The sequence below is a fragment of the Chiloscyllium plagiosum genome, chromosome 3 (genome assembly GCF_004010195.1).
Source record: "Chiloscyllium plagiosum isolate BGI_BamShark_2017 chromosome 3, ASM401019v2, whole genome shotgun sequence".
Lineage (NCBI taxonomy): Eukaryota > Metazoa > Chordata > Chondrichthyes > Orectolobiformes > Hemiscylliidae > Chiloscyllium > Chiloscyllium plagiosum.
The window spans coordinates 6,565,624-6,591,774 of NC_057712.1; the positions used below are offsets into that span (position 1 = coordinate 6,565,624).

Sequence of the window (26,151 nt, forward strand, 5' to 3'; positions counted from 1 at the left end):
ATTCTCTGCGAAAATGTATTAAGGCCTTTCGCCAGTGCCCTTAAAATCCGTATAAAAACCGAATGAATGGCAGATGCTGTAAATCAGAAACAAAAACAGAAATTGCTGGGAAAGCTCAGCAGGTCTGGTAGCACGTGAAGATAAAACAGAGTTTCGGGGCTAGCGACCCTTCCTCAGACCTGAAACATTAACTCTTGATTTCTTTTCGTTGATGCTGCCAGACCTGCTGAGCATTTCCAGCAGTTTCCGTTTTAGTCTCTTAAACCTATACAGTGTTTCTTGATTGTACCACTCAGCGGCAACAGTATCTCCCTAAATGGTCTACACAGATTGCTCATGATTTTGAACACGTCTAGCAAATCTCCCCTCGGTTTTCTCAAAGGAAAACAGACTCAATTTCTCCAATCTTGTACAACGTATTTCTCCCAGATCTATTCTCAGGAATCTTCCACATTGTCTCGCACACCTTCATAACTCTTTTGAAGCAGTGGCCAGTTGAGCACAAGTCAAATTGAAGCTCAGCCACTGTTATTACAGGTTTAACAACACCTGTTCTTGTGTCTTACGCCCCTCTGATAATAAAGCATTTGGCAACCTGTGCTTTAAGTATAGACTTGACATGTTTGTCATCTTAAATGATTTTGCACGGGCACACTCAGGTTCCTGCACCTTCTCTAAACCAAAGGATATATACTACATTGTCTGGGTATTCTTCCTACCAGAATGAATCATTTCATACAGCTCTGCATAATATATCACTGCCACTTATTTAATCATGCCACCAGACTTTTTTTTTAAACAAAACACTATTTTCATGACTTGTAGAGAACTACCATTTCAAAAGCAAAATAGATGCTGGAACACTGGAATAAAGAGAAAATTGGTGGGAATTCTTAGCAGATCAGGTAGCCACTGTGCAAAGAAGTGGAGCAAATGTTTCAAGCAGATTCTTTCTTAAAACTAATGCAGTTCTCATTTATGACATGATGATCTGGTTGGCACAGTATGAAACTATCACGAGTACTGCCAGAAAGCTAGGGCAAAGACTTGCATTATTCTGGGTACGACCAATGCTGGAAATCAGAGTCTAGATTAGAGTGGTGCTGGAAAAGCGCAGCAGGTCAGGCAGCATCCAAGGAGCAGGAAAATCAATGTTTTGGGCAAAAGCCCTTCATCAGGAATGAATCTTGCAGTATTCTGAGCCCAGAATCACAGGTGAATTGCAGAAAACTCCTGGTTGGTTACAAGCAATATATAACTCTACATGAACACTTGTGGAAAGTGTAGCCAACTTTTCGTCATCCCAAAGCTCTTGCCTGTTGACAATCTTCAGTGGGAAGGTGATCAATTTTTAATCAAGGTGCAAGTAATACAGTGCATATCTGCCTGTTGGAACAATGAAAAACACAATTACATTAGCATTCCATGATGGATCTTGCAATGTTCCTGAAGATCCACATGCTAATATCTCCTGGCCCTCCCCTCCTTCCAGCGGTCTCTCCAGTTCTCTACTGTAGTCCTTGATATTCTTCTTCCTCATTACTCTCAAAAGCTTCAGCTAGGCAGTAACCCCATCTTCCTTTACTGTAATGAAGGTAATCGAATAAGGATTGCAGCAAATTCCTGAAATCAATCTTTAAAACCAGATTAAATATTAGTGGCTACGATATTGACCCAAAGACCTCCAGTAGCCTAGAAAGCATAACCAGGCTCATTATTTATTAATTAATCTAGCATTAATTAAAGTTTTTGGCAGGAAGGTTCGTAAAGTTTCTGAATCAATATGGTGCAGACCTGTTCATACTGGCTTTTGGACACAGGAAGTTGTGCTCGCGTTTCATATCCAAAAAATGGGAACAACTGCACCAATTTTGCCCCCATCCCGACATAAAACAAAGTTTTAACCTTTCAATTAATCTTATTGCTAAGTAGATCCTGGGGGGGGGAAAAAAATTAGTTCAGGCAAGACACAAATTTAAAGGTCCAACAACTGGAATCATTTCTATTTATATAGCATCCTTAACATAATAAAGTGTGCTAAGGCATTTTACAGGTTCATTTGAAAGCAAAAATTGATGCTGAGATGCAAACGAGAACATTAACCAAGATTACAGTGGTATGCTGTAAAGAATTATATCATAAAGGAGGACCCAAAAGAGAGGGTTGGGGGTGGAGGGGAGATTTAGGGGGAGAATGCCAAAGCTCAGTGCCTAGGTAACTGAACTGCTACAAATAGTGGTGTACAAAAGTGGGAGATGATCACAAAGTTAGAATCAGATGATCACAGATATCTTTCTTGGAGGGTTGAAGGATTAAAGAAAATTACAGAGCTAGGAAGTGAGTGAAAGATTTTCCATGAAGCCATGAAAAGGTTCTTCAGAATTTCAAAGTTGAGCCTTGGTTACCTGGGAGCCAATATATCACAAAATTGTTTTTGTGAGAAGGCTATTCAGGTCCATCATGTCAGCACTAGCTGTAGGTAAGTTAGCACAGCGTTGGTGGGTTAATGCAACTTTATTTGGGCAGTGTGTGACTTAAATTTACTGAGGATAAAATGTGGGAAGTGAGCAAGAGTGCCTTGTAACAGTCAAGACTAGAGGAAACAAACATAAAAAACATTTCAGCAGTGGATAAGTTTAGGCAGAGATGAAGACAAAGTAAGACAATATTATGGAGGTAGGAAATAAACAGTCTTAACCGATTATGCAGAAATGTGGTCAGAATATCACCTTATGATTGAATACAAGACTAACATTATGAATAGTTTGGTTCAACATCAGTCAATTGCCAGGTGGCAAAAAAGAAAATCAGCAGCGAGGGAAAAAAGTCTGTCATGGGGACAAAAGTCAATGACTACTGTTTAGCTTGGGGAAATTTCTATTCATCTAGTATAGGATGTCAGACAAGTAGCCTGAAACTTTATTGCTGGAACAGCACAGCAGGTCAGGCAGCATCCAGGGAACAGGAGATTCGACGTTTCGGGCACAGGCCCTTCTTCAGGAAAGGCTTCATTTCCTGAAGAAGGGCCTGTGCCCGAAACGTCGAATCTCCTGTTCCCTGGATGCTGCCTGACCTGCTGTGCTGTTCCAGCAATAAAGTTTCAACTTTGATCTCCAGCATCTGCAGACCTCACTTTCTCCTCCCAGACAAGTAGCCTACCTCACAAAGGACAAAACACTTTATTTTCTTTTCAATAACATGATTTTCCATTTGTTTGAAGTGGTTGATGCACAGACTGTTGGCCTCAGGTACCATAATGAATGGCATGATAGCCCACAATTATACTTATATCTGCAGATTAATAGGGCAGGACCTTGGTTATTAATAAACTGAGCCAAACTAGCACTACGTGATCTAGCATCTTTCTCCATACTTCCAATCAATTAAAAAATAACAAGATCTGTTGGCCTCAAAATGTTTAAACCAAAGTTACAAATAAAATGCTAACTGTTTGAGAAGGTAAATGTACTTTTGTAAAACAGTACAACTTTTGTTGATCAATATCACATTTGTTTCCTGTATCTGTTTCGTATGAGGACTTTTATGGTAGTGACAAAACAATTCGAGGAGGGATGTTAAACAGTTTTTGGGTAATTCACCAATGCCAATGTGCAAGAGTAAATTCTTTGTCAATATTCTTTCCAAATAAGTGTATGCCTTCAGGAGAAATGGAAAGATGGTTTCAATATCCCCAATGCCCGAGGCACTTTGCTCAAATGGCTTTTTTCCCCCAAAAGTCAGCTGGGACAATGATATAGGCAAGGTACAGGAATAGCGCACACTTGCACCTGATCATTTCATCATCAGATTTTCACAAGATAATTCTTCAAACAATAGTCAATACCCTGGTTGATGATGTAGTTGTTGTATCCCTACGATCATCCTAGTTGAGATATTAGCACTTATCAATGATGAAAAACATAATAGAAAAGCACAATACATTGCTCAGATAAATGTTTAATATTGCCTGAGTATGGCAACTGATGTTTAATGAAAATATTCAAATGTTTACGTAAACAGTTTATGTAGGTCTAACAAAATGTATACTGAAATACTGATTTTACTATTAGCTGTCAAGTAAATTGTCACTCTCTTTACACATTAAAAATGATCATACATTTACCAGCTTGGCTGAGTACACCTTCACCATATTCATTATATCGCAAATCACAATACTACTGTACAAACTCCACTTTCACAGCTATATGTTCATTATGAGAAATATCTCCAAAAGTATTGTAAAAGACTTGTTAAAACAAATTATTCTACATAAATCAACATAACACAATAATTACATCACACACATGGTTTACTATAATGAAAATATTTTTATTATCCTTTTTTAAGACCTTCATGAAGTGAAGGTCTATCTTATGAAAAGGATAAACTGTGTTCCACTATTCCCCATTGTGTAGCGTATTTACCTCATGATAAATACTTGTTGAAACAGAACATTCGTTATACAACACAAACTAAAAATATCGCACAAACTCTACAATAAAGTGCAAACATATTATACAGTAATGCAGACATGTACAGAAAAATTGTCCATATTATCAAAAAACCAATAACTGATTTATGGACTACCTTTAACTGAATAACCGTTCAGTATTTTACAAGTAGGAAACAGTAAGCTTCAGTAACTCAGAATTCAAATATGAAAATTAAAAGCAATTTCGTTATCATAAAAATGTAACTCCCTTACTTAACATATTTTGTGTAGCATAAACCTGCCATCACATTTTCTGTGCTGCAAATTCCTCCATGTTTTAGTTTTCCCAAACTTTAAGGGAATGCCTTATGTACTGGTTCACTTAGCATTAATTCTGTGGACTAAAATCGGTGACGAGAACAGAGAAAGGTTGCATAAACTAGATTTTAGGTACATATGGGTTTGAATAAAACACCTCAACTTGACTAAGTAGTTATTATTTGCTACTAAATATTTCAATTTTAAATTTTACATTAATTAATGTAGCAAGTTATCATTGCATCGGGATGATTATGAAATAAAAGTAAACTATTTAGCTAACCAAACAGGCATAAAACTTCATAGCTGACAAGAAGTCAAATCTTATCTTGAAAAATAGATCACAGAAGTACATCATAATTCAATATAAACTGTTGCCATTGGGGGAGGGGTAGGAAATAAAGCATTCCAACAATTATAAAAACTGAAAGAAATACTGTTTAACAAGAACATTAGTGAGAACAGTTAAACCTTCTCCTATAAAATTGTTAAGTCATCATTAAGGCTGATATGGCCACCACATGACCAGTTTAAAAAATTGTTCTTTGTACAGCTGGAAAAAAAATCCATTGGTCATGCAGATAATCAGAATCTGGCATGAGTTTATAATTGTTTACCACTGATCGTTAAAAAAAATGTAATGGGTGAGCAACTGTAACAAACACCTTCATAAATGTGGATAGTTTAGCTCTTTGCAAATAGTAAATGCTATATTTAAGGATTCTGGTTTAGGAGGTATCAGTTGTTTGTTAGGCTATTTACATAACATAGGCTATGTTGCTTTGATTTCAAATTGCCCTTTAACTGAATTTTCTTCCAAATGGAATTGGAAAATCACCCCTACTTTACATACAATCACATCTAATATTGACTACTCTAGCAAATAAATATGCAAGATGTATACCTAGAAAGGTCACAGGCGTTGATTTACTTTCTGTATGATAACTGTGCTCTTGCCAGTGTATAGTCAATGTTGTTGGATTACCTTTTGAGATATTCATGTTTTGTTTGCACTAACTCTGGTTTTGCTGTTGTCAGATTCCAACACAGCAAGTAAACAATTTATCCTTCTAGTTGAAACGGTTATCATTATATTGTAAGTTGTCAAATCTCACCAGAGATCTCACATTTTACCATATTGCCAGTCAATGGTTCATTTAGTCTAAGCATGTTGGATGAAATGTGAAAATAAATTATTAATTTAAAAATTCCATGGGAAAAAGGCTAGATTTCAGAAGGCTACAGGCAGGTCATTAAATTGTAAGGTGACTGCCTATGACTGACACTTAGTTTGTGAAAATTATCAGGCTCTATTTCAAGGTAACAAAGTTAAGCACTCTTTTCAGAAGGCCCCAATTTGGCTAATATTTAGACTTTCATATTTGTATATTAACTCTGACTGTTACAGCAAAATGGTTTAAAATGGGCCTATTTCTTGGAAATATCTACCTTGAATTCTACTAAGGTCAATAACTGTACTGCCAACCCTTTCGACAGATGCTGCCAGACCTGCTGAATTTATCCAGCACTTTGTTTTTGTTTCAGATTTCCAGCATCTGCAGTATTTTGATTTTATTATGCCATTAAAGATTACCCTGCTGATTGGAATGAAATAATCTTATTCTTTAATAACTATTTTAAATTTGAAGATTAACTCTTTCCAGGAATCAGAAATACATTAGTCTGACTAATAACAGAACACTTAAATGTGAAAGAATGGATTTACCAAAAAATAAAGCAAAAGCATTGGCACCACTGACAAAAGGTATAAAACATGTTGAGTGAGTTGGGGCTCTATGGCTCTCCTGCATATTTTGCAAAAACAGATTTTATCAATTTTCATCCATAAAGATGCAAAATTATAGTATTAAAATACTTAATCTGGACAAGTAAAGTTACCGAGTAATACCTGAAGTGCTATAATATTGCTATGAGCTGACAGTAGACAAACAACAGCTGATTCCATACTTATACCTCAACACTGTCAGTATGATCTTAACTGCAAGAAAGCAATAGTAATCACTTAAGACACAGACATGCAGCCATGATTAGTTTAAAAGTACAGATTCTGACACAATATATCTATTCCTGTGGAGATGAAATGAGCATGGACAGATTTAAATGAATTGCAAGTAAATATACAACATTTAAAAAAGTCTTGCCTGTTTCTATATTAACATACATTTGAGGCTGCTTGGAACTGGCAAAGTGACTTTGCATTCCCTGTCATGCTAAAAAAGAAAAATCTGCAGGGAATGTAGGAGACATCTCCCTTTTGTGTCTGAATTTCACCTCTCAGTAACAATAAGAACTTGGCTTTAACTACTCCTTTTCCTCTCCTCTGTGGTTTCCATGACTAGACCAGAGTTTCCTACTGTTTTGTCCCCCTGTTCATTTTATGAACTTAGTGCAATGCTTCCTGCAACGGAACGCTTGTAGCTAATTTAGCAGTAACTGGTGACGAGATCAGAGTTAAAAACCTGAACCATTTACAAAAATGAAAAGGCAGCATCAAGTTTCTCTTCTTGCTTTCATTTTCTTCTTCTCTGTTTTGGCACAATCTAAAGTGAAGCCATTATCTGAAATAAATCCAAGAAAAAGGTATCTGAAATTAAATACTGCTCACAAGATTATTTATCATCTACCTGCAAGTAGTTTACAACTCCTAGTTTTGGGCTAGCATGTTATAATCCAGGTTCATTACTGAATTTTTGAATTTGGTCTGAAGGATGCAAATTATTGCAAGTGATATTAGAGTCTTTTTTTTAAATATACAATCTAAATTGTGACTAGAAGAATCAGAGGAATAAAAACTGAATCAGAAGAATACTATTTTCAAACTTACTTCAGGCAAAAAACCCTAGTCATCTGCTCATTCAAGCCCCATGATGTGCTTTCAAAACAGTGATGTGAGCAGGGAGGCAAGAAAAAGGCAATAAGGTATGTTTGGCATGGACGGATTGGACCAAAGGATCTGTTTCGGTACTGTATGACTCTATGATGCCTACTAATCTAAATAATGATCCTTCATTTAAATGAAAGAATGCAGATTCTCACAGACAGCTTGGCAAGGGGCCAAAGATTGAGGAACATACAGGAAGCCTCCAACAGTGGACAATTAAACTTAGGCTGTCCTTATTTAAAGGTGCCTTCTCAGAGTAAGACTGATCTGTAAAGCGTTTAGCACTTACCCTGTGTTATGGTGGCTTTTGTTAATAATACAATGAAAGCACTGTGTCATGACTTACTGTGGTAGTGACTTAGAAATCATGCCCTATAATACTCAGAATTGTCACAATTGTGAAAAATTGATTAAATCATCAAATTGTTCAAATCTACTTAAATGCTCTGCGTTGAAAGAAGACGTACACTAGTATTTTTATCCCATTAACAAAAAACTAATAATTGCAAATAAATTGCTTTTAAATGATGGCAAAAAGGAAATGTGAATTGCTAACTTATAACTCTAACTTAAATTCTGCTTTTTTAAAAACTCCCATACTCATACAAACTGAAACACAAAAAGATATTGAGCTGGTGGGGAAGGAAAGAAGTCAAAGCAGTGCAGTGTAGATAACTGACATCGATGCATTTCCTCTTTTTTTAGCTCAAGATTCCTTTTGACTTGACATTGAGTATATACTACTTCTCAGTCTTTCATTCACTGGTTGAGGATTCTCCCTTACTGAAGATAGTTTTCCCCCTCTCACCCATTTCCTTTCGATTGGGGTTTGCAAAAACAGCAGGTCACAAAGTAAAAGTGAGAAATAACAACTAGCGGCTAGAGGTTTTGTTTACTTTTCCATACACTAAAAGAGAGATGGATACTTTATTTTTGTAGGCTAGGTGTTGCTGCTGTATTGTCCACACAAAGCTTTAGTTACCTGCTCACAAACCAATTGGGAGGTTGTTACTATGTTAAGTTCTTCTGATCCCACAACCTATGCTGCTTTGTTCGGAATTCTACCTGCTGCTCAAATAAGGCAATATTGTATACACAACTCACAATGTGTTCCAGTAGTTTGCCTTTAAAACTGAAAACACCTTTATTTTCAGTGGTTTCTTGGTTTAGAGCAGTATCTTTTCTGATTTTAAGTCCACAATCCAAAAAGAAGTGATCTTTATAGCTGGTTAAGCATTGAATTTGCTGCAAATTAATATAGTTAAAATAGCCACCAAAATAGGAAAAAATATAAGAATTGAATACAGGAAACCCTAAGTACATTTAAAGGGTTTTACAAGCTTTTTAGGACTGTAGCTTAATCTTTAACAAGTTTGTTAATCCAAAATTTTTCAAAACCTGTGTTTTGAACAATAATCAATGCTGCACAATTACTTTATATGTCCCTCATGGAAAAAAGAAGAAAAATCTGAAGAAAAATTGTCAGTTCAGTATTTTATGTTTACAGCTTTAGGATTAAAAATTTCGACTGTATTTGTGATAGGCGTGGTACAATTTTAACAACTAAGCAAACATGTATTGGACATTCAAACTAACAACATGTTCTGCTAAACACCCTTAATGCAGTAAAACGTTCTTAGCCACTTCATAGAACCACAGATAAACAAAGTTATAAATTGAGCCATAAGGAGATGTAAGGGCAAACAATTAGGACCAGACTGACTCAGGAGTCCTTTAAAAATGGCAGCTAATTCCAGGATTACTGACCTTGTCCTGGGCTTTCTGATTTTTTGACAAGCTTTTTAAAAGAATGGGCTAGGTAAGTTCTCACCCTGCGCTCCTGATTTGGCTGGCACATTGCAGAGATAAACATGGACTAGTTCTCCTCCATTTTAAAAGCACTGGTTCAGCTCTTTAAAGGGTCAGGATTCATGGCCCTTCAGAGGGCTCTTGAACCGCAGTCTACATGAGGGAATATTTTGAAGAGCAAGTTCAAAAGGTTGACCACATGCTCCAGTGGCACAGTAAGGCCTCCCAAACATCCCAATGACATGATTGGTTCTCCTTCTATTCCCCATGTCACATCCATGTCCATTAACCCACTATAAAATTTTCCTAAACAATGAACATTACACTGGTAACTGAATGAATGCAAATGAAACTTTTAAAAATATGATTAATTCACAACTTTTCACTAATTTAAAGAAAACTATTACAACATATTACAAGTGTCAATTATCTAGACTCTTTAAAGTTTCAAAACTGAAACCTCTGAAAGAATGTGAAATTACTTAATGTTCTGTAAACAAACATTATGATTTGTAGAGATCAAGCAGCCAGAGCTGACAATCAGTTTGGGGTGTAGCTATTTCAACAATCTGACATGTCTGGGCTTTCAACCAAGAATACATAACAAACTTAGTCGAGAGCCGAGACAACTCACAGACCATTGAAGCAGTTGGTTTGAAGTATTTCTTTGCATTCTGTCCCAACTTAGAAACGTCCCCCATCTCACTTGATTATCCAGTCCACAATGGACGAGTGGAGATTTCCCCTCCCTGGAGTGGGCAGATAATGGCAAGACATTTGGGAAAAAGGACAAGAATTTAAAAATTGAATCTTGATATCAAGAAAATATGTCTCAACATTCCCCTTAAGCATTAAACAGCGACTTCAGAATCTCACCATTAAGCAGCAGATACGTTTTTTCCATATAGTGCATTTAATTATTAGCTAAACCCGTCATTTACACATCACTTTGAATCTCTCTCTTTTTCCCCTGAGAAACTAGAAAGCACAAATTCCCGAAAGGAACTTCTGAGCAAGGAACTGGTGGCTTCAGCTCACCAATTACTTGTCCCTGTTATCATCCAATACGGTCTTCACCACAATGTCCCTGCATTCTCCGTGGATGCCATCCTCCACCATCCTTTCATCCAAACGTTGGCATTGACAAACCATGAGCATCACCATATCATCCTCTTTGCATGTAATCCAACTTTCACATCAGCTCTTCAGGACTTCTCTTTGGAGCTTATGAACACTATGTCTTGCAGATTTCTGCCAGGTTGCTTTCTGTGCAGGGACACACACATCTTATGCACCTGCAAAGGATGCATCTTATCCTCATTCCTCAGTGTTCACTCACTCCATGTTTATTTGGAGGCTGCCAGACTCTGGCTTGCACTACTGTCTAGTGCAGAGGGACAGGCAAACTGCTTGTCAGAGTTAGGCTCACTGAACTACTGAGCAGGTAGACATGTCACTGTGTAACACTATATGTCAGTGTTCCATTTTCAGCAGGTGCCAGCAGCCTACATGCCAAATACACCAGACACACTTCAACCTGGTGGTATTGTCTGAAAGTCAAAGAGAAGCAGTCCTTAGTGGAGTCAAAGGAGACTACAGTCAGTCAAGATGCCCACTGATGCCAGGAATGGCTACTGTCAGGCAGGTTCTTGGTTCTACCAGATTCCAGGGAGTGGGCCACATTCCTCCAGGTGAAGTGCAACCAGTTTGGGGATTTCTGGTACTTGAACTGTGATACTGTGGAGACATCAGTCCAGAGCTTGCTGCATTCAGTCAGAGGTGCTCTAACAAATCAATGTGAGGAGTGGACAATGATCAGTCCTGGTGATTTGCTCAATTCTAGTTAGGGGCAAGTTCTCAGGAAAACAGGAAACTCAAGTTGATGGGTTAGATCAAGTTACTGGACTGGGTTGCTAAGGGAATGATGACAATGAAAAGGGGCAATTCAAGGTAGATGGGTCGCAGTTCACAGAGTGTAGGTAGAAATGGGGAGCTCTGGTAAGAGAGCTTTCACACATCACTATCAGATTGGCCTCTACATAGGGCAAGTATATAGCCAACAGATTCATGGCAATTTGCGAAGTCATGGACTATGGGATCAAATTGGCAACTTTAATAGCTAAATAAGGGCTGAATGGAAAGGGGGTCATCGAAGAAACAGTTCTAGTGATGCTGTGCTTATCTGGTGTTTCTATGCCACTGTGCTAGGTTGGTACTCCTGCACTGCTGCTCTAGGTTGGTGAGTTGGTCTCATGTTCCAGTTCTACTGGCCCAGAGCGTACTGTGAATGTTACCGACTGTTATCTCCCAGTTTTGCGCCATGCTGACCCCAAAGCACAGTTTATAGTGAGACAAGGCACTAACATCAAATGGTCCTGGGGTTAGGCAGCTCTTAAAACTTCAGTCAGTATATCATTCCAGAGTGTTGTGTGGTGAAGTCTCTCAAAATAGGCAAAACTTTAGGAGGAATCCTAAGGAATATCCTACTGACACTTCCATGAATGGTTAAACATGAATGTTTCAAAGTGCACGTAGACTACTATGCTCCCCTGAAATACTTGAGCATTCTCAAGTATTGAACATGTGTGAGGTCACTTTTCTCAAGAGGCCAATGCACAAAGAGGGGTGTTTGACATGTGATTGATGACTGCATATCAATTAGCCTTGTATGGTAATGTGCTCCCTTGAAAAGCTGACAGATAGAATGAACCATCTCCTCCAAAGATTTTTGTGGAATAACTAGTGATTTCATATTTTCACTCAAGGTTATATGCAGGCCAAGCTCGTACATAATCTCTGCATATTGTATTAATGCCTCAGAGCTATCCTTGTTAAAGCGCAACACGTAAACTATCTGTATTTAAAGAGTTAGTAGCTTGTGAGACAGAAGCAATGATGGGTTATTACAATTCCTTTAATCCTTAGAATGTCTGAAGAAGCTGCGCATCTTTCACATGGGTATAGCTTCACCAACAATAGTGCAGTCAATTTTTAGGAGTGTAAACAAATATTTACCTACAAAAGTGCAAGATTATTTACATGATTATTTAATTATGATGTGCGACCCATGACGACTATGCGCTCTTTGTAACAAAAGAACAAGGAGCAGGAGCAGGCCTTCAGTACCATTTAGTAAGATCACCAATGATTGGATTGTAACCTCAACTCCACATTCCCATTTATCACAGATAACCTTCCACTGCTTTGCTTAACAAAAATCTATCTACTTCTTCCTTAAGAATATTCAAAGACTGTGCTTCCATCACCATTTCAAAATGAGAGTTCCAAAGACTCATGATCTTCTTGGAGGGGAAGAAAAAAAGCATAATCATGGTTTCAAATGAGTAACCCTGATATTTAACAGTGACCCCTAGTTCTAGATTCTTCCACAACAGGAAACATCCTCTCCACACCAACCCTGTCAAGACCCCTCAGGGTCCTGTGTGTTTCAATCAAGTCATAAACTTCTGTCCTGTGATTCCATTTAGTGTGTGTCATACAGCTCAAATATATAATTAATGGAATGAATTGTGGAATATTGAGAAATATTCACTGTGAGCCATAGCCAACAGGGCATCACGAATCTCACTCGACAAAAATACTTTTACTCAAAATGGGAAAATTCAGCACTATCAGAAGATGCCCTGCTCTAAATCTCTGTCGATATAACTTTATTACTGTCTCCAATAGGTTCAAGTGGTCTTCCCAAGGTGATTTCCCCTCTGACTATTTTTTCCCCTCTTTCTTTCTCCTAAATTCTCCTGCATATTAAGTGGCATTGGAATAGTGAGCAACATTGGACTTGTTTCCTATGAATATGAAAGTACATTGAATGCACATTCTATAAGGCAGTGGGACTGGTTGATGTGATACCAATGTGTGACACTCCTGCAAAAGAACTGAGCACTTTTACCAAACTCTGAGGCAAGAAATTTTTCATTTCAATCCATCAGGTAGTCTACCACCTGATGAAGGAGCGTCGCTCCGAAAGCTAGTGGGCTTCCAATTAAACCTGTTGGACTATAACCTGGTGTTGTGTGATTTTTAAATTTGTACACCCCAGTCCAACACCGGCATCTCCAAATCAAGCCCTTTCAGAATCTTGTAAGTTTCAAACAGACCCCAGAAGAAAACCTGTTAACAGTGCTTACTTTTACTGGATGATGTACTGCCCCCTGTATTCCACGGATCAGAAAAAGCAATCTCTGTTAAACACTGTTCTATTCCAATTCCCGGGTTTTCTGTCACCGTTCCCTTTGGATCCTCATTCTTCAGAATCTTCTTTTCAGAATTATCTTTGAGCTTTCATATAAAAAGAAAACATGATACATTCTCCAACAACAACTTGCACAGTAAGAGGTGCCAAGGCACTTTGCTGGACTGTTATCCAGTAAAATGTGGCACAAAGGCATATATTAAGACAGCTAGTCGAAAGCTTGTTCATACAGGCATGCTCCAATGAGTACGTGAAATGAGAGAGTAGAGGGCTGGAGGGGATTAGGGAAGAATTCCAGAACATAAGACCTAAACAGCTAAGAACAACACTGCCAATGGAGAGGCGATGGAGATTGTATTTAAAAAAAAAAGTGCATAATTATAGAAGGACAGAGGTCTTTATTTAGAGGGGTGAAGTGTGGTGCATTAAAAGGTTGCAAGAAGCAGAATTGGGCAGAGGCAAGCCAATGGTGAGATTTGAACAGAAGGCTGAGTGTTTTATATTGATGGATTTGCAGGACTAAAAGACAATGCAGCTCAGCAAATACAGGGGTGATGACTGAGTGCAACTAGGTGAGAGTTAGCTTATAGGCATTTTGAATGAATTGAAGTGCATGGAAAGTGAAAGGTTAAAAGGCTGGCCAAAAGACCTGATGGACTGAGGCAGGATGGAGATGACATGGGGTTGGAAGCTCAACTCAGGGTCAACTTATTTTTCTTTATTCTTTTATGGTAAGTGGGAATCATTGGCTATACCCTTGAAGGTCAAATTTTAACCTTGAACTAAGGGGCTTACTAAGCCATTTTAGATGGGTTAAGAGTCATATGTAGGGCAGACAGGTAACGATGTCAGATATTCTTCCCGAAAGGACATCAGTGAACCAGATAGGGTTTTTACAATAAATGATGATAATTTCTTGAGTATCATTACTAAAACTAGCTTCAAATCTAGATCTTTTTATGAAACAAATTTAAATTCCACCTGCAGCCATGGTGGGATTTGAACCAATATCCTTAACATGGTGGCACAGTGGTTAGCACTGCTGCCTCACAGCGCCAGAGACCCGGGTTCAATTCCTGCCTCAGGCGACTGACTGTGTGGAGTTTGCACGTTCTCCCAGTGTCTGCGTGGGTTTCCTCCGGGTGCTCCGGTTTCCTCCCACAGTCCAAAGATGTGCAGGTCAGGTGAATTGGCCATGCTAAATTGCCCGTAGTGTTAGGTAAGGGGTAAATGTAGGGGTATGGGTGGGTTGCGCTTCGGCGGGGCGGTGTGGACTTGTTGGGCCGAAGGGCCTGTTTCTACACTGTAAGTAATCTAATCTAATCTAATCTAATCATTACTAAAACTAGCTTCAAATCTAGATCTTTTTATGAAACAAATTTAAATTCCACCTGCTGCCATGGTGGGATTTGAACCAATATCCTTAACACGTATCTGCCAGGTTTCTGGAATATAAGACCAGTGATATATCCCTGACCCTGCCATCTGGTTCTACAGGACATCAGAATCGCTTGCAATTTGATTTAGCTTTTAGACAATGACAAGGGATAGGGATAGAATAGGTGACTAAGGGAGGGAATTTGTAGTGGAGACTTTGACAGTAGCTTCAGACTTTCCAATAGCTAACTAAAGGTGATTTCTTCTCATCCAATACTGGATATCAATTGGCAGAATAACAAACAAAAAGCAGTGATTTTAACAGAATTTGAAAACGCTGCTGACAAACAGCAAATTATGTTAGAATGGTCAGTTTTAGGTTCTTCAGTCATGAAAGATTCCCAATCATACAAGTTTACCATACCTTGTTTATTTCTGAACCCGTTAAAATAAAATGGACTTCAGAAGAATTAGTAATAACTGGATGGATTTTTCCATGTTCAGTTTGTGGTTTAGTGCTGGGCTTTTCCAATGTCACCTGGAATTAAAAAGTCAACATCATTTTTGCTGTTGTTAAAATTCTCCTTTTTTATCAATTGAAGACAACACTCGTCAAAACTACAGTGTCACTTCAAAATTTTTCAATCGTGCATTAAAACATACAAACAAACACAGGAATTAGTAGCAGCATCAGGGTATTTACCCTTCGACCATGCTCCACTATTCAATAAGATTGTGGTTTATCTATTAATGTTCCAAAATCCATTTTATCATCAACCCCAAGAATCTTTGATTCTCTTGCCTAAAAAGAATTGATCCACTTCTGCCCCAAAAATATTCATAAACCTGCTTCCACTGCCTTCTGAGGCAGAGAGATCCAAAAATAAAAATCATCTCAGACCTAATTTAAAAAAAAAGGTGTACCCTAGTTACGGACTCATTCACAAGACAATAGGTGCAGGAGCAGGCCATTCTGCCCTTCCAGCCTGCACCACCATTCAATATGATCATGGCTGATCATCCTTAATCAGTATCCTGTTCCTGCCTTATCTCCATAACCCTTGATTCCACCCAACTCTTTCTTAAATGAATCCAGAGACTGGGCCTCCATTGCCCTCTGGGGCAGAGCATTCCACACAGCCACCACTCTCTGGGTGAAGAAGTTTCTCCTCATCTCTGTCCTAAATGGTCTATCCCGTATTTTTAAGCTGTGTCCTCTGATTCGGCACTCACCATCAACAGAAACATGTTTCCTGCCTCCAGAGTGTCCAATCCTTTAATAATCTTATATGTCTCAATCAGATCCCCTCTCAGTCTTCTAAACTCAAGGGTATACAAGCCCAGTCGCTCCAGTCTTTCAGTGTAAGGTAATCCCACCATTCCAGGAATTGACCTCGTGAATTTACGCTGCACTCCCTCAATAGCCAGAATGTCTTTCCTCAGATTTGGAGACCAGAACTGCATACAGTACTCCAGGTGTGGTCTCACCAGGGCCCTGTACAGCTGCAGAAGAACCTCTTTGCTTCTATACTCAATCCCTCTTGTTATGAAGGCCAGCATGCTATTAGCCGCCTTCACTACCTGCTGTACCTGCATGCTTACCTTCATTGACTGGTGTACAAGAACACCCAGATCTCTCTGTACTGCCCCTTTACCTAAATTTATTTCATTTAGGTAGTAATATGCCTTCCTGTTCTTGGGACTTTATCAAAAGCTTTCTGAAAGTCCAGGTACACTACATCTACTGGATCTCCCTCGTCCCAGAGTTACATCCTCAAAAAATTCCAGAAGATTAGTCAAGCATGATCTCCCCTTCATAAATCCACGCTGCCTCCGACCTATCCTGTTACTACTATCCAGATGTGTCGTAATTTCATCCTTTATAATAGACTCCAGTATCTTTCCCACCACTGAGGTCAGACTAACTGGTCCATAATTTCCTGCTTTCTCTCTCCCACCTTTCTTAAAAAGTGGTACAACATTAGCCACCCTCCAATCTGCAGGAACTGATCCCGAATCTATCGAACTCTGAGCAAATCTTCTCTCTAGTTCCATCTTGTCAAAACCATTCTGGATCAGATGCACATCAATCAAGTCACCCCTCACTCTTCTACACTCCAGTGTAAATAGCCCAAACTGTCCAACCTTTCCCCATATGATAACTCACTTATTCCAGATATCAATACAGAGGAACCTCAATTACCCAAATATCAATTACCTGAATTTTGGATTACCCAAAGGCGATCTCAAGATCCCGAAAGAAACATTGCATCAAAGAGATGTTACCAACACTGTTCTTGTCTTTTGCTTTCAATGATTAAAAGTGAATTTGGCTTATTGAAACGCTGCTGGACATTGATGGAAGCCTAGTCACCGTCTCTAAATGACTGACCTCCTGCCCTCTCTCTCCTCCCCCACACTTGCCTTGGAGTTCTAGTACCCTGAATCCCACCCCACCCCCCTTCCCCAGATAATCTCTTCAACATTGTCCTGGACAGGGCAGAGTGGGTGCTTGCCAAAACGTTGCAGTAAAAGGTTGTGTGTGTGTGTGTGTGTGTGTGTGTGTGCTATTTTGAGATTCACCTCCCCAAAGTCAGCAGCAGTCTTGCTGTTGGTGTCCAGTCTGACTGCCGTCTCCATTTAGTAACTTCATTTTGTTCTGGAGTCCCATTGGGGAGAAGAGATAAGAGGCATCTGGTCGCTTCACTCCATCCAACACTGGAAACATGGAGAGTCGAAAGTACACAGCTTTTTTGGGGGGGGGGGGGGGGTTGGTAGTGGTGGTGGTTAGGGGGTGCACGCAGTGTGCTGCTGCCTCGTCTCATAAACGGGAAATGAGCTTAACAAGTGCTCACACTGTCAATCCCATTGAAGTGAAGGGACAGGCTACAGTAATGCTGCAGGACTCTTGCACACAAGTGTGTGTCTGCTCAGAAACAAACCCTGAGACAGAGAGAGGGAGCAAGGCAGGCAGAGCGAGGAAAAAGGAAACTTCAGAAAACTCAGAGTACCAGAGGAGAGGCACTGAATACTCAATTATCCAAATGAAATACTGTCTGCCCATCTCGTTCAGATAATTGGGATTCCTCTATATAGTAAACCTCCTCTGAACTACGGCCAAGGTACCTACATCTTCCTTAAATAAGACGACCAAAATTGCACAATATCGGAGATACGATCTTACTAACGCCCTGTATAGCTAAAACATAAAATCCTTATTTTAATATTCAATTTCTTTTGTAAAAAAGGATAGCATCCTATTTGCCTTCATGATTAAGTGTTGTATCTGCATACCAACATTTTGTGGTGCATGTACCAGAACACCAAATTCCTCTGCACCTTGAACCTCTGCAGTCATTCACTGCGTTACTTTTTCTGTTCTTTCTGCTGAAATGAACAAATACACATTTTCCTGCATTATACTCCAATTGTCAGATTTTCATCCACTCACCTAACCTATCTAAATCCTTCTGCAAGCTTCTTACATTTTCTTCACAACATACTTTCCTATCTGTGTCACCAGTGAATTTAGCTATCATGTATTTGTTCCCCCCATCTGAGTCATTGTAAGAGGCGAAGTCTCCAGTACAGATCACGGTGGGCTCCAGTCTATTTTCTGCTGGCCAGCCAAACTTCTATCCATGCTAATATGGTACTCACTGCACCTTTTAGTTTCTGCAACGACCTTTGCTCTGGCATCGCGTGGCTTCTGGAAATCCAAGTAAGTACGTCTATCGCCGCTTTATCAACAACCCATTACTTCTTCAAAGAAGTCTTATAAATTGGTCAAATGGTTCCTCTGATGAAACCATGTTGAAGTTTGTTGATTACTTTGAGTTTTTCTAAGTATGCAATGATAATATTCTTAATGACTGATCCTAATATCTTCCCTACAACAAACATCAAGTTAAAGTTTCCTGTGTTCTGGCGCTGCCCCTTGAGTTACATTTGTTTTTTAGTCAGTTGAAACAATTCCTGAATCTAGAGAATTTTGGACAATTGCCAGTCTGCTACATCAGTCACCTCTTTCAAAACCGTAGGATGATGTCCATTAAGATACAAAGGTGTCAGTTTGCTTAATACCACTTCCCTAGTGATTGTAATTATGCTAAGTTCCTCGCTTTCTTCCACCTCCTGTTTTACAGCCAGTTCTGGAAAGTGTTCTTTCTATAGTTTTCCTCTATAGTGAAGGCAGAGCAATACATTTATTTTTGTACCCACTATTTCCTTATTATCTATTATTAACTCCCCATTCGCATTCTCGAGGATTAGCAGTCATTTTGCTTACATTTTCCTTTTTAAATACTTACAGAAGCTCTTACTATCCCTTTTTACGTTTCTAGTTAGCTGCTCTTATACTGTTAATTTCTTTCTCCTGATTAACCTTAAAGTCATTCTTTAACATTGGTCAGAATACAAACAACCATGTGACCTGCCACTCACCTTTGTTATATGCTTAATCCTTACGTTTGATGCTAACGTCTTTAGTGAACTACAAATGATGGGTCTTCTGTTTAAAGTTTTGTTTTAAAATAATAGGAAAGTACTTATTCTGAAATATTCTCTTAAATGTCTGCCACGGTATCTCTTGATCTATCCCTTAATTTAGCATGCCAGTTCACTTCAGTTAACTCAGCCTTCATGCCTGCGTAATCATCCTTTATTTAAGTTAAAATACTAGTCTTAGACTCAATCTTCTTCCTTCCAAACAGGATGCGAAATTTAATCATGTTTATGATAATTGCTACCACTAAGGATGACTTTACTGCAAGGTCTTTAATCAACCATGTCACATTAAACTACCCTAATATAAACTGCTTTCTGATCAGTTCCAGAACATGCCACTTGAAGAAACTATCTCAAAAGCATTCTACAAATTCCTCATCCAGGCTACTATTACCAGTATAATTTTACTAGTTTTTATGTAAATTAAAGAAACAGGAAATGATCATGAATAGTTTTATCACAAGCACCCAATATTACTTCTATTCCTTTCATTGGCTGTTTTCTTTTACCTATTCCTGAGAGTTTTTAAAATAATAGTCTCACAAATAATGTGTAAATAAGAATGATATTTTATTCCTGTTTTTAATAACCCTTTATTCAAATGAAGAATCAGAAGAGAACTGAGAATTTTCTTTACTGCACAAATTATGCTGCAATGCCCGAAAAAGTGGTGAAAAGAAAGACAGTACTAACTATCAAAAAGGAATTAGATATATACTTAAGGAAAAAATACTTTTCAGGGATATAGGGAAAATAGCAAGGGCCTAGGAATAATTGGATAGATCCTTCTAAGGACCATCAGCAAACGATGGGCCAAATGATCTTTCCTCCTGAGCCACCTGATTCTCTGTGGACTGTTTACACCTGGGCTTGAGGAAACTGCTGAGACTGATATTTAACTGTTAACACTGCTGATATAGAGTTGTACAGCACGGAAACAGACCCTTCAGTCCAATTCATCCATGTCGGCCAGATATCCTAAACTGATCCAGTTCCATTTGTCAGCATTTGGACAATATCCCTCTAAACCCTTCCTATTCAGTTACCCATCCAGATGCCTTTTAAATGCTGTAGTTATACCAGCCTCCATCACTTCCTTTGGCAGTTCATTTCATACACGCAGCAGGTCAGGCAGCATCTAGGGAACAGGAGAATCGACGTTTCGGGCATTAGCCCTTCTTCAGGAATGAGGCCTCATTCCTGAAGAAGGGCTAATGCCCGAGACGTCGATTCTCCTGTTCCCTAGATTCTGCCTGACCTGCTGTGCTTTTCCAGCAACACATTTCCATCTCTGATCTCCAGCATCTGCAGACCTCACTTTCTCCTCATTTCATACACGCACCAACCTCCGCGTGAAAAAGTTGCCTTTCCCTCTTACCTTAAACCTGTATGGCCTTTAGCTTTGGACTCCCCCCACTCAAGGGAAAAGACCTTGGCTTTTCACTCGATCTAGGCCCCTCGCGATTTTATAAACCTCTATGAAGTCACTCCTCAGCCTATTCAGCCTCTCCCTATAGCTCAAACCCCCCAACCCTGGCAAAATCCTTGTAAATCTTTTCTGAACCCTTTCAAGTTTCACAACATCCTTCCTATAGAAGGGAGACCAGAACTGAATGCAGTATTCCAAAACTGGCATAACCAATGTCCTGTACAGCTGCAACATGACCTCCCAACTCCTATACTCAATGCACTGACCAATAAAGGCAAGCCTACCAAACACCTTCTTAATTATCCTATCTACCTGCAACTCTAGTTTCAAGGAACTATCAACCTGCACTGCAAAGTCTCTTTGTTCAGCAATACTCTCCAGGACTTTACCATTAAGTGTGTAAGTCCTGTCATGATTTGCATTTTCAAAATTCAGCACATCACATTTACCTAAATTAAAGTCCATCTGCCACTAACAAAGGATCCAAGATGAAATCTGGATGTCTGGATTTTATTGTGGGACTGATAATGTGGTACCAGTTTGGGTCTACCATGCACTCTGCAAAGCTCAGCCAACCTTGAAGAACATTTAAGTAGTTCAGTGATTGGAGAGCAGTTTCCATTTGAGAGTCAGCTGTTGCAGGCCTGAGAAACATCAGGGCAAGTAAATCCAACTTTTGATAAAGGAAAGGTTATCTTGGATCAAATAATTCTGAACTTTCACTGTAAAGAAATTCCTCCTAAAATCTTATTTTGGTCTGCTGATGAATATTTTATATTTATGATCTTGTGCTAACACTGTCAGTAAATGTGGTTGACATAAAGAATACATGAACTATTTCCAGACTGGAAAATCTAGCTAAGAGTTGAAATATTGGACCATAATACAGTACCTGGTAGGTCATATGATAAACTGAGAACCATCTGGGAATGCTTTAAGTCAGGGTGAGACATAAAGCTAGCACCTGATGGTAGGGATACATCAAATCTGGTGACCCAAGAAATGGGTTTTAATGCAAGATACAAACATTTGATAGACTATGCTAAGGGCCACCTTGGATTGGATCAGTTCTTTTATTTATAAGTATTCATATGTATTACTTGCTTACAATACCTTTTTACTGTTAAATATATCTTTAAAGTTTAGCCACTAAGAGACTACGTGAAGGTTCCAGTAGTCATGATCTATTTGAAAGCTAATAGCTATGTAGTTTATTCTTATAATTTAACGTACACAACAGAAAACCACATTAAAAGGATCTTACTAGGAGTGCAAAATAAATGATTTATGTAGTTGATTTTGCAAATCATTCTATTAGTTCCTTACTGTCAAACAGAAGGTACTGACACAGATTAAAAAGATAAAAATTTCAACACTAGACAGCACTTTCCTTTTGCTGATGGTGTTCAACGTTCAGCCAAAAGTGTTGAACAGATAAAAATTCCACTCCAGTGCCTACCCCCTTTTCCTCCCTTTCATGGTGCCTTGAAAAGCTTTGCTTATTAAGTATGCTAACTAAGTGCCATTCATTGTGATTAATATGATTAAGAACAAGATGTTTCTTAAATTCTCAAAATACTGTTTCATTTTTGACTTACTTGAAGGCAAATCAATTTAAAGCTATTATTCCTTTTAAGGTTTTATGAACTTTTTATACCTCTTCACTTGCAACAGAATCTTCCGTTTGCTTGCCCTTCTTTTTTTTCTTTTTTCGTTTTGATTTCCCAATGCCAGCAGGGTTAACCTGAGATCTTTCTTCCTCCCCATCGGACACCTAGGTAATTAAAAAAAGGCATCACAGTCAGTTGCAAAATTCCCTTTTAAAAGCACTGCTCTCTGAGCCACATTAGATATATGGAGCTGGATACTCACCAAATTATAGATACTCTGGGGAGTTTTACAAATGGCAAGTGGGATCCAGATCGATGATTCCTGACAGATCCAATGTTCGCCGGTGGAGACAGAGGGAATTGGAACTGGACATGGCTTCCACATATAAGAATCCTGAACTCAGCCAGGCCATTTGTATTCAGTGTTCAGTTTAACCAGACTCCAATTTTGTATAAATGCCTTATAACTCAGTGGAAGATTTAGGAATATTTAAAGTGGTGATAAGTGCTCTTCAAAGGCAGAGAGGATTTGTAGAACAGTCAAGCTCACAAGATATTGAAATACCTATCCCTTGTTCAAAAATAACCACCAGCTCTGTGCAATTTAAATAGCCATTTGTTGACATAATCCTAAGCTCTATTATCATTGTATTAATGAAGTTTGGTTATTTTCCACAAAACTGTGGTTTTGGAAGTTCTCAGTTTCATTGGTAGCTCAGAGACTATAAACTGATTTGAGTTTATTGGTATAGGGGATGTACTTGAGGGGATTTAGACTTAATAGGCAGCTTTTCACGGAATCCCTACAGTGCAGATTGAGGCCATTCAGCCAATTGAGTCTACATCGACCCTTTGAAGAGCATCTGACCCAGAACCACCTCTGTAACCTGTAACCACACATTTACTATGGTTAACCCACTTACCCTAGCACATCCCTAGATATAATTTAGTATGGCTTGTGGGAGAAAACTGGAGTATTCACAAGGAGGATGTGCAAACTCCACAAGGACAGTTGCCCAAGGCTGGAATCAAACCTGGGTCCCCAGTACTGTAAGACAGCTGTGCTACCATGCATTCGTCAGTAGGAGTTTCTTTTATACAGTAAACTCTGTAAAAAGTATTTAGAGCTTTACTTTATTTCATCTCAGCCTGGTTCTTGATTTAAATCTCTGATGGGTCCTGGGTGAGTTGGTGTGGAGGACATGACAGCAAAGGAGCCTGGAAGGACCCTAGAAGAGGCCACGATGATAGTTAGGGGATCACAAAGTGGCACTACATTGACAGAGGCACAAGGTTCATAAAGGTGGGTAGGTGGCTTGGTTGGGATGAACTGGCACGTATGGAAAGGGGCAGTGTATGAGGGGTATACAAAAAGGGGCAAGGACTGAAGAGTACGATGTTTACAAAATCAACTCAAGCTACAGGGAATCAAGGCGGACATTTTAAACAGCCCCCTTTAGTTTCTGGGGACTGGCAAACTTGACTCCATCCACACCTATTTCATCCCTCCTCCTGCTGTGTGAAATTTCCATGATGCAGGGTACTTTCAATGGTGTCAGGTCTGGCAAGTCAAAGAATTTCCCAACTCAAGCTGCATATCTCAGGAATAAAACTCCATACTTACAGAATCACAGTACAGTGTTTGAATCTTTGTTTTATTTTAAAAGGTGAAGGTGACAGGAACTAGGCAGGCATTTTAACACAACAGTGAGGGAGAATTGCAGTCATAGAGGTGCCACCTTTCAGTTAAGATATTAAAACAAGGCCCTGTCTGCACTTTCAGGTAGGTGCAAAAGACACCATGGCAATATTTTGAATAAGAGCAAAGGCCATTTGTCATTGCCCTTAACCCACATTAAAAAAAGGTGGAGTGCTGTATTTTGACAGGAGTAGGATGCAGGTTGGGGATGGATTGGTTTCTGCCAGAAAAACTGGAAGCTTGGGATTCTCAGTTGTTTTGAAATCTTCAATGCATAGTTTTGATTTGATTTACAGACTTGGTATCCAGTCATACCAGGGACACACTGAATTGAATTTATTGTCACGTTTACCAAGGCACAGTGAAAAGGTTTGTAAGTGCAAGTAAGTCACCTGCTAATACAATCATAGAGTCATACAGGATGGAAACAGACTCTTCGGTTCAATCAGTCCGTGTCGAACATAATCCCAAACTAATTCCACCTGTCTGTTCTTGGCCCATATCCCTCCAAACCTTTCCTATTCATGTATCCATCCAAATGTCTTAAACATTGTAACTGTTTCCACATCCACCACATCCTCAGGAAATTCATTCCACATGCAAACCACCCTCTGTTTAAAAAATTTGCCTCGTCTTTTTTTTTTAATTTCTCTCCTTGAAAAGATGTGCCCCATAGTTGTGAAATTCCCTATTTTAAGAGAAAGACCACTACCATCAACTTTATTTGTACCTTTCATTATTTTATGAACTTCTATCAAGTCACCTCTCAACCTCCTACGCTCCAGTAAAAAATGTCCTAGACTTTCCTTATAACTCGAACCTTCCATACCTGGCAACATCCAGTAAATCTCTACTGAACTCTCTCCAGCTTGATAATTTCTTTCCGATAACTGGGCGACCAGAACTGGATCAAGTATTCCAGAAGAGGCTTCACCAATATCCTGTTCAACCTCAAAATAAAGTTCCAACTCCTATACTCAAAGGACCGAGCAATGAAGGCAAACATTCCAAACACCTTTTTATCCATCCTGTCTATATGTGACACAAACTTTAAAGAATTATGTACCTGCACCCTTAGGTCCCTCTGTTCCACAACACGACCATGGATTATGACCCGAAATCCAGAGGAGACTATAAGACCATAAGAAATAGGAATGGAAGGAAGGTCATTTGACCATTGAGTCCACTCCTCCATTCAATCATGGCTGATGGGTATTTCAACGCCACTTACCCTCTCTCTCCCTGTATCCCTTAATTCCTTGCGAGATTAAGAATTTATCAATCTCTGCCTTGAAGACATTTAACGCCCCGGCCTCCATTGCGCTCCGTGGCAATGAATTCCACAGGCCCACCATTCTCTGGCTGAAGAAACATTTCATTTCCATTCTAAATTGAGCCCCTCTAATTCTAAGGCTGTGCCCACGAGTCTTAGTATCCCCGCCTGACGGAAACAATTTCCTAGCGTCTACCCTTCCTAAACCATGCATTATCTTGTAAGTTTCTATCAGATCTCCCCTCAACCTTCTAAACTCTAATGAATACAATCCCAGGATTCTCAGCTGTTCATCGTATGTTAGGCCTACCATTCCAGGGATCATTCATGTGAATCTCCGTTGGACACTCTCCAGTGCTATACCCTTCCTGAGTATGGGCCCCAAAACTGGACACAGTATTCTAAACGGGGCCTAACCAGAGCTTTATAATGTCTCAGTAGCACATCACTGCTTTTACATTTCAATCCTCTTGAAATAAATGACAACATTACATTTGCTTTCTTAAACACGGACTCAATCTGCAAGTCAACCTTTAGAGAATCCTGGACTAGCACTCCCAGATCCATTGGTACTTTGGTT

The 26,151-nt window shown here is 39.1% G+C and overlaps 1 protein-coding gene across 1 annotated transcript in view; it reads right to left on the minus strand.

Moving 5' to 3' along the window:
- Positions 1–3,941: 3,941 nt before the first annotated feature.
- Positions 3,942–26,151, minus strand: part of LOC122540659 (protein LYRIC-like) — a 99,269-nt gene continuing 77,059 nt past the window's right edge. Inside the window, exons 9-12 of the mRNA XM_043676683.1 lie at positions 22,647–22,763; positions 15,479–15,592; positions 13,613–13,763; positions 3,942–7,329 (exon numbers count right to left, since the gene is read on the minus strand). Coding sequence (XP_043532618.1) covers positions 7,262–7,329; positions 13,613–13,763; positions 15,479–15,592; positions 22,647–22,763 — 450 coding nt within the window. The 3' untranslated portion in view covers positions 3,942–7,261. The remainder of the gene's footprint in view (positions 7,330–13,612; positions 13,764–15,478; positions 15,593–22,646; positions 22,764–26,151) is intronic.